Genomic DNA, 8,541 nt, shown 5'->3' with positions numbered 1-8,541 from the left:
TGCCTGGAGCACCACTGTGATGACAGAAATCTGCCTGACTCTACAAGAGCCAGAGTATCTTGATGCATTGGTGCGGCCTGCCTTGGGCAGAGCTGCAGGGTCACAGACATTGGAGTTGAGATTCAGGTACCCAGAAGGGCTTGGCCATAAAGCAGAGAATGGGAGACTGAAGAATGAAAATTTAATGTTGCAGGAAGGCAGATGCTTAGGGTGTGGGTTCTGGCGGGGGAGCACCACCCTGTCCCTGGTCTTGGGCCAGCAGACGCAGAAGCAGGGAGTGCAGGGTCCGGCAAACAGGTGTGTACCCCAGCCGGCTGAGATGCAGGTAATCATACATGTCATGGTGGCTTATGGTACCATCTGAGTGCACAAAGCCAGGGTCTGCATCCAGGAAGTGCGCCCGTGGGTGGCCAGCCAGTGCTGCCCGTACCAGCTCATTCACCTGTCGGTTTTTCTCGCGAAGTGGGTTGGGGTGCTGGCCCCGAGGAAGCAGGCCCTGAGGAAGGCAAGAAGAGTTGTGAGGAGGCATCCTACCAGCCTCTGGGTATCCTGTTCCCTGTGCCAAACTGTCCTCCACCCCCCACCAGTATGTCCCCAGCTGCAGAATACACTAGGGATGGGAAGATGATGGTCTGAGACCTTATTCTAGAAGTGAGACCTTCTAGAAGTGATGGAGGCAAGATTAACCCTGGGAATGCCTGACAACTTTTGGCTCTTTAAGTGTCTTGAATTTCTCAACACCCCGGGAATCTCTAGCAGTCCCTTGGGCAAAAGGGGCTAATTGGTCCCTGAACATGTCCTTAACCACAGCCCCTCTGATGGGTGTAGCAAGCTTCAACATGAGATTTTGCCTTCAACCACTGCTCTGTGCTGAGCTGCCCAGGGGTCCCAGAACACTGCCGTTCTTCCTTTCCCACCCTCCCACTCTCTCACCAGCACCACGACCCGGGCCTGGGGCTGCCGCTGGTTCACCAGTTGCACGATGGCCTTGATGCCTCCAGCCACCTGCTCTGCGGTGTGCCCGTGGTTATTGGTACCCACCCAGACCACCACAATCTGTGGAAAGAGAGGCATGAAGCAGTGGTGAGGGGGCAGGCTAAGGGTGCTCTAGCTGCCCACCCAAGCCCTGCTCACCTTGGGCCGGATGTGTTCCAGCTCCCCGTTCTCCAGACGCCACAGCACGTGCTGCGTGTTGTCACCGCCAATGCCAAAGTTAAGTGCATGAAGAGGGGAAAAGAGCTCCCGCCAGATCTGTGGGCAAGAAGTGGTGTGGGCACAGGGGCACTGTCAGCATGGACCACCGCTCTCTATCCAAAGGTTAACCAAATGTCATCATGGAAGAGCCTTGCTTTACGGAAGCAGTCTGGTTAAATCTCACCTTGAGCAAACCCCAGTATGGTCAAACCTCATTTTATGCAAACCCATTATAGTCTCACTTTCACAAAACCCCATGGAAGCAGGACTCCCTTCACGGAAACCCATTCTACTTGAGCCAGGCATCGAACCAACAGCATTCCAGTTGAACCTCACTTTGAGGAAAGCCATGGTTTAACGTCGCTTAATGGAAAGATATCATAATTGAGCCCCCTTAGTAGAGACCTATTACCGTTGACCTTCACTTTGTGGAAATAACTATAGCTTTGTGGAAATCCATTAGGGCTGGGCACTAGTTTAAGCAAACAAAGAGCCTCATCCTAGGCGATCTTGCACGAAGCCTCATTTTAAGTCTCACTATACACAAACCCAGTATGACAAAGCCAGGACACACACTTCCTTCTCAGTAGAATGTGGCACATTATACTGAGATTCTGGGTGCCCGGCGCTACCTGAGGCTATTTCGGGTACCCCATACACCGCCTGGCCTGGGCTCTGGTCCAGGTCTGTCAGTGAGGGCACAGGCGGGGGTGGGGCAGGAGGAGAGGGACGGGCCTCACCTCGCACTGGTGCATTAGCTGGACTAAGGAGTCCCCGATGAAGACGACTTCGGGTTCTTTATCTTTGCTGTCGGCTACGAACCGATGGTGCTTTGGGGACGTAAAGCGGGAGTCAATGGCACGCGCGCTGCTGGGCCCGCCCCGCCCCGCTTCCTTAGGCGGCACCACGCCAACTGCCCTCAGTTTCCCAATCTCGTAAGGAGAACGGCGCAAACCAGCTACTCTCTCAGAGCCTTCCCCCCTCCCCCGCCCCCAGCCCCCAGCCCCCAGCCCCCAGCCCCGGACACCAGATTATCCCGGGCGGGGTCGCTCACCAGGGACATCCAGCGCCCGTCGCCCTGCACGTCCTGCACCGGCGTGGGCTTGCTGGCTGGGTTCTCTTCTCCACTCATCTTGGCGCCGCGTCTCCAGCAGGATGAGCGAGCGCGGTCAGCCGGGGAGTGTTCCCGGAGGAGGCGGCGCCGCCACGCCCACCCCTACCCCTCAGGCAACAATGGACTGTCCCGAAGCCCGCACTCCAGCGGAGGGCGCGGCCGATCCCGGGCGCAACCTCCTCTCCGGGGCGGAAACCTTCACTTAGAGGAATTGCTTCCCCCACGGCGGCCGCGCAGTGGGCTCGTCCGGCGCTTCCTGCCCGGGCCGCTCACTCTCCGGCAGCGGCGGCGGCACGGGGCGTGGGGGGAGGCGAGACCATCCAGCACCCGTGGAGGGGAGGAGAGAGAAACCACCCTACCGGGAAAGCAGAGTGGGGAAAATCTAGCGCCTTTCCTCGGGGGAAGAAACCATTTGCTGTAGGGCGAGAAATGTGGGGAAGGAACCACCTACTGTGTGTGGGGGTGTGTGTCTGTGTGTCTCATTCACGTGGTGGTAGGGGAGTGAGTGGACGAGTCCATGCTTGGATCCTTGAGGGGGTGGCTCAAACGCACCTGGCAAGGAAGAGACGCTCCCATTTTCTTCTGACGTGGGGGAGAGAAAAGGAGGATGGAAATGTGAAAATTAGAGGCTCAGCTGTAAGGAGACACTCACGCTAAGGCAGTGCCAGGACTTTAGTGAGCCTATCTGCTCATGGGCCTCCCCTGCTCAAATTATGCCAGTTTTTGTGGCATAATTTCTAAACTATATGTCTTTGCATTACAGACATTACCCTGCAAAGAGGATAGTAGAAGACGCAGAAAGATAAAGGAAATTAGAGATGCTGCAAGGCCCAAGTCCAGCCTGGAGCGCCTCCCGCGCAGCTCGTCTTACAGATCTGTGGCCTCTGCTCCCCTCCCTAAACCTATGGCTGACCAACAACTTCAGTTGGGTGTGTCTGAGCTCCAAAACCTACATCCACAGCCAAGGCCACTTAAGGTCGCTGCCCCCCACCTCCTGCCCCAAATTAATCTCAGACCTCAAGTCTTCCCAGATCTCCCTGTTCTGGGGGACCAGGTGGGGGTCCCACACCACCCTCAAAGTCCTGGTCATATTCCTGTAGCTCCACTCCCAGATGGGATCTTCCTATCTATTCATTCCTTCTAGGTAGGTTGATACTGAGATATAGAGATGAATCTTATTTATTGTGTTTGTGTTTTGCCTCAATCCACTTGCCTGGAACAGGGCCTGACTCCCAGTATTAATACCAAGTACTATCTATGGCTGTTCACAAGTACTTGCTGAATGAGTATTAAAGGAATGGGTCAGATCCTGGCCTTGTCCCAGCGTGTTGGGGGAGGCAGATCCAGACACAAAGCTGAGGGAGGGATCAAGGTTGTGATTAAGGAATGCACAGGGGACCTCTGTGGGAGGAGAAAGAGAAGGACTCAGGGTGAGGGATTTCCTAGAAGGAGTAGTATCTAAGGAGTTAGGCTTTGAAAGATAATGAAGGTTGGGCAAGCAATATTACCAGGTAATATAGAATATAGCTTATTAGGGTATGGGGAATACCCTGGCATAGCTTGATTTGAAACTCTGAGGGGGGAGTTCACTGGTGGCCTAGTGGTTAGGATTCCGGGCTTTCACTGCTGTGGCTGGGGTCCAATCCCTGGTCAGGAAACTGAGATCCCTCAAGCCACGCGGCCAAAAAAAAAAAAAAAGTCTGAGGGGACAAGTGTAGTGAGAAACAAAATTTACAGGCATCCATTCACCAAGCGCTGTTTTCAAATTGTATGTTGGTTCATTTCATACTTACAGCAGTTATAAGAAGGAGAAGATACCAACTCCATTTTACAGATTAGGAAACTGAACCTCTGAGCAGTTACATGCTTTTCCGAGGTCACAGAGCTCAAATGTGCCTGGGCATTTGAACCTAGGTAGTGTAGCTCTGGAGCCTAGCTCTAAATGACGACACTATACTGACCCTCTAGGGATAAAGCCTGTGACTGCTTGGAGACTGGCTGTGTGTAGAGGCTACCATAGCCCTTCTCCCCCTTGGCTTCGCCTACATCTCCGCGCTCCAGAGAGAAAGTCCGCGGTAGATGTCTAAACCAATCAGCATTGAGGAAGGGGGCGGGCCTAGTTGACCTCACAGCCAATTGGTGGATAGGAGGTGCCTAAGGACAAATGAAAGAGGTTTCCGAATGTGAGGTCGGGAGGGGTGGGGCTATAACCTGCACTCTGGGCAGCTGGCACGTGCCCCTGGGCCTGTGCCTCTTGGTGTGGGGGTGGGGAGCCAAAGGGCGTGGGAGGGGCACGCGCATGCGTGCTTGCACGAGGCCCGGAAGAGCATCAGGCGCTTCCAGAGGTAGGGTCGCCGCGGAAAAGAAGCCATTGTACCCCACAGCCACGTGGAGTGGGCGGGGAGGGGGGGGTTCGTTGGGGTCAGGAGAAGGTGAGGTGCCCTTCCCCTGCCCTGCCCTGCCCCGCCCCCACCAACTGTACCCCTTTCCCTACCTCATCTGCCTCATGCAGCCTTGTTTCCTACCCCCTTCCATGACCAGGCCCCAGTCCCTGATAGCTCCTCTGTTGCCCTTTCTGTCCTCCCGAGTTATTCTCTGTTTCTCCAACTTCCATTCTCTTTCCTGCCTTTTTCTCTCTACCATCTCTCTCCACTTTCTGCAATCTCCAGTACCTCCTATACCCCTGGATTTCTCCTCTGTCCAAAGTGCCTTTCTGGTTCACCAGATCCCTCCAATATAATGATCCCTTTCCCATCCCCCATTTTTTAGCTATTTCTTCATATCCCTGTTCTCTCTAACCCTTTCTCTATCCCCTGATAAATCTTCCCATTCAGCATGACTCCCTTGACCTCATCCTACTCCTATGACCGTGCCTTTTTTTCTGACCTTACCCTGACCAAGCCTTTTCCAGTTGCTCTCTACCAATCCCTTTGTCTCATCTTGTGTCTCTAAATAGTACTCCCAGCTCATCCCAAACCATCTCTTCTCACTACTCACTTCTAGGTCTTTGACTTTTCTGCATGCTGATGACCACCCTGTCTTTATCTTCCAGGGCACCATGGACCCCAGGGGGCCAGCCCCCAAGCCTTTCCAGCGGCCTGAGAAACCTGGTCGTGTCCGCCGTCGGAAGACCAGGCGGGAGCTTAACGAGGCCCTGGTGGGCAGTCGCCGGCCATTGGCCCATCAGGATCCTCCCGTGGCCAGTCGGGATCCACATGTGGTCCTCCGGAATTCTGTGGCGCCTGCTGCTCCCAAGCTCGTGGTCATAACCCAGGGGCGCCTGAGCCGGGAGCACCGGGGTCTCTTCAACCACGAGGTGAAATCTCTGGACGTGGCACGGCTGCTTAGCAGTGGGTCCCTGGAGTCAGGCACCCCTGCACTCCCCACCAAGTCCTCCCCAAGCCCAGGCAGGGCCCAAGAACCAGCCCCACCGTCAAGGGGCAAGGAAAACCATGTGCCTGGAGCCTCGGGCCCAGGCCCACCTAGTCCCCCCCAGCTCCCTGGCTTGGGGCAGCTGCTGGGGGAGCTGCAATGCCAGCTGATTCTGCCACAGGCCTTCCCCAGGAGGAACCTAGTACGAGAGGCCAGGGATGCCATCGTGGGCACCTTACAGGCCTGCCATGGCTGCGTGCCTGACCTTACTCTGGTGCTCCGGGGCTGCCAGCCACACTTGCCAGGTGAGCTCACCTCCTGCCCCCTGAGCTTCCTTTTCTTTTGTCTGCTCTAGCTCAGCTGTGCCCCATGCTTCTTTCCTCTGTGCCAGGGACCAAGCCTAGGGGCCCTGAGAGACAAAGGATGACACCCTCCTGGATCAACAGCCCTGAGGAGGCCCCAGGGGAGGGGAGGCAGAGGAGGCGAGAGGGGACAAAGGAGCTCACCTTCGCCATGTCTCACACCGCCAGCACTTCTACTGTGTACCGGGTGAACCTGGCACCACCTAAAGGTCCCTGGCCACCCCCATTGTCCTCGTTGCCTTCGCCATCTGGGGCAGCCTGCGGCCCCCCAACAGCCTTTGATCTGCTGAAAAGCATCTGGCTGGTAGACACACCTCCCCCTCCCCGGCCCTGGGGGATTGGCCCACCACAACCCCTGCCTCAGCCACCATCACCGTTTTTGTCCCGAACCTCTGCCCTGGACTGGAGCCCCAGCCCCCCTGCCCCACTGCCCAGCCTCTCCTGGGTGGTGGCCCAGAGCAGCCCAGAGGCCTGGTGCTTTCCACCCATGAGACTGTACTGAGCAGGCTGAGGCTGGGTTGGGGGAAGGAATCCCATACTCTGATCACTTCAATAAAGTACCTTCCTCATGATCCTCTTGGTCTTTAGTGAGTGGCTGGCCCAGGAGAGCAGCTTTTCCTAGCTCTGAGTTCTGGGTCCAGGGTGGAGGGGAAGGTACTGTCACTTGTCGCCTTCCTAGGGCCCAGGGGCCTTCAGTCAGTCTAACACATCCACCCACTGCAACTATGTGCTCGACTCTGAGCTCTGATAATGCTGGGGCTCCAGAGTGAGTGAGACTGAGGCTGTGTCACCAGGGGACTCCCACTACAGTGGTGAACACAGACAGTTTCAGCCCTAGTGGTTGCATCTGGGAGAGAGAGAGGTGCAGGGGCTGAGGGAGTCCAAGGAGGGAGTCATGACTCTGCCCTGCTGATGAGGGAGTTGACATAAGACCCTTGTATTTTTTAAGTTTGGTAGAAACTTGCCAGTAGAGAAGGAAAAGAATATTTCAGGCAATCTAGAAATGCTCTTTGGTGGAACAGCATGTGTAAGGCCTGGAGGAGGGCAAATAGGGGATGTGGGACCATTTTCATTCAGCCTATATCCCTAGGCCATGCTGGGATCTAGAGTGAGTCACGTCTGGGTTCTGCCTATGAGAGGTTTCTGGTCTGGTGGGCACAGGAACAGTGTGTGTGCAGGATCCGGGCAGGAATGGCACATGAGGCCTGGATATGGCGATAGACTTTTTTCTTTGGGCTACAGTATATTTAACATTTTAGAATCAGTTATCTACTGTTACAAACCAGTGTGCTTGATTTGAAAAAAAAAAAATATTCTGGCTTCTCTCTCAAAAGAAAAAAAAGAAAGAAAAGAGAAAGAAAGAAAGGAAGGAGAGAAGGAAGGAAGGAAGGAGAGAAGGAAGGAAGGAGGGAGGAAGGAAGGAGGGAGGAAGGAAGGAGGGAGGAAGGAAGGAGGGAGGAAGGAAGGAGGGAGGAAGGAAGGAGGGAGGGAGGGAGGGGAAGGAGGGAGGGAGGGAGGGGAAGGAGGGAGGGAGGGAGGGGAAGGAGGGAGGGAGGGAGGGAGGGGAAGGAGGGAGGGAGGGAGGGGAAGGAGGGAGGGAGGGAGGGGAGGGGAGGGAGGGAGGGGAGGGGAGGGAGGGAGGGAGGGGGGGAGGGGAGGGAGGGGAGGGGAGGGAGGGGAGGGGAGGGGAGGGAGGGTGGGGAGGGGAGGGGAGGGAGGGTGGGGAGGGGAGGGAGGGGAGGGAGGGTGGGGAGGGGAGGGAGGGGAGGGAGGGATAGGGGAGGGGAGGTAGGGAGGGAGGAAGGAAAGAAACCTGGCAGCAGACCTACTATCCCTCCTGTCAACAACTGGCTGAAGCCAAGTAGCAGAGGCTCCTTTTTTGTGGGGTCACACTCTCCTTTGAAAGCACTTCACACACTTACGTTTCCTGCTTGGCCTCCTGACTTAGAAAGTTTTTTAAAATGATATTTTGAGGAGCAGCAGATTTTCTGCAGTGGAGGGGGAGGGATGAAGCTGGAAATGTGTTGGAATCTGATCAGGAAAATGAAGCTGAGGGGCTTGGACTGTACTCTGTAAAGCTTTTCCAGGGCTCCCCATTGCCCACAGGGAAACCATAAAGTAAGTACCAGGGTGTAGGAGACTGGGACTGGGAGGTCACACAGCTGTGACTTGGCTGAGGTTTTTATGGGAAGGAAGTGGCAATGCTGGGATCTGAGCCCAAGCAATTGATTTCAGAGTCTGCTTGTGGGTTTCTCACAATACCACCTCTTCTGCCTCACAGCAGCTGGGTTTCAGACCCTGGTAAGCAGTGACAGGGCAGGGTCAGGCAGCAGGGTGTAGTGGTTGTGGCTGAGGGCTCTCTGCCACCTCGGAGCTGTGTGACCCAGAACAAGTGGTTTGCCTACTCTGTGCCTCTGTGTCTCTGTAGGAACTTCACAGAGTGCATGGGATTTGTGGTGTTCACAGCTGGTGATGGCTGTTATGGGGGCGGGGATGGGC

General features: G+C 55.7%; 2 protein-coding genes across 5 annotated transcripts; one reads left to right on the top strand and one right to left on the bottom strand.

Annotated features, from left to right (window-relative positions):
• Positions 1 to 163: 163 nt before the first annotated feature.
• PAFAH1B3 (platelet activating factor acetylhydrolase 1b catalytic subunit 3) lies at positions 164 to 2,736 on the bottom strand. 2 transcript variants are annotated; one of them, XM_061172858.1, is made up of 5 exons: positions 2,249 to 2,726; positions 1,935 to 2,024; positions 1,135 to 1,251; positions 934 to 1,056; positions 164 to 496 (listed from the first exon to the last, which is right to left on the bottom strand). In XM_061172858.1, the coding sequence occupies exons 1-5, from the start codon at positions 2,324 to 2,326 to the stop codon at positions 206 to 208; spliced, it is 699 nt and encodes a 232-aa protein (XP_061028841.1). In that variant the 5' UTR covers positions 2,327 to 2,726; the 3' UTR covers positions 164 to 205. The 2 variants fall into 2 exon arrangements, with proteins under 2 accessions (XP_061028841.1, XP_061028842.1); XM_061172859.1 differs by lacking the exon at positions 1,935 to 2,024 and having other exon boundaries at positions 2,249 to 2,736.
• PRR19 (proline rich 19) lies at positions 2,490 to 6,595 on the top strand. Of its 3 annotated transcripts, none has more exons than XM_061172856.1 (4): positions 2,490 to 2,725; positions 3,072 to 3,237; positions 5,361 to 5,985; positions 6,072 to 6,595. In XM_061172856.1, the coding sequence occupies exons 2-4, from the start codon at positions 3,127 to 3,129 to the stop codon at positions 6,542 to 6,544; spliced, it is 1,209 nt and encodes a 402-aa protein (XP_061028839.1). In that variant the 5' UTR covers positions 2,490 to 2,725; positions 3,072 to 3,126; the 3' UTR covers positions 6,545 to 6,595. The 3 variants fall into 3 exon arrangements, with proteins under 3 accessions (XP_061028839.1, XP_061028840.1, XP_061028838.1); XM_061172857.1 differs by having other exon boundaries at positions 3,072 to 3,284; XM_061172855.1 differs by having other exon boundaries at positions 2,490 to 2,770; positions 3,072 to 3,284.
• Positions 6,596 to 8,541: the final 1,946 nt, after the last annotated feature.

The sequence above is a fragment of the Eubalaena glacialis genome, chromosome 18 (assembly GCF_028564815.1).
Source record: "Eubalaena glacialis isolate mEubGla1 chromosome 18, mEubGla1.1.hap2.+ XY, whole genome shotgun sequence".
In the NCBI taxonomy this organism is placed as follows: domain Eukaryota; kingdom Metazoa; phylum Chordata; class Mammalia; order Artiodactyla; family Balaenidae; genus Eubalaena; species Eubalaena glacialis.
Note: the sequence above shows the minus strand (reverse complement) of the source record. Positions and strands in the feature narration are given on the sequence as shown.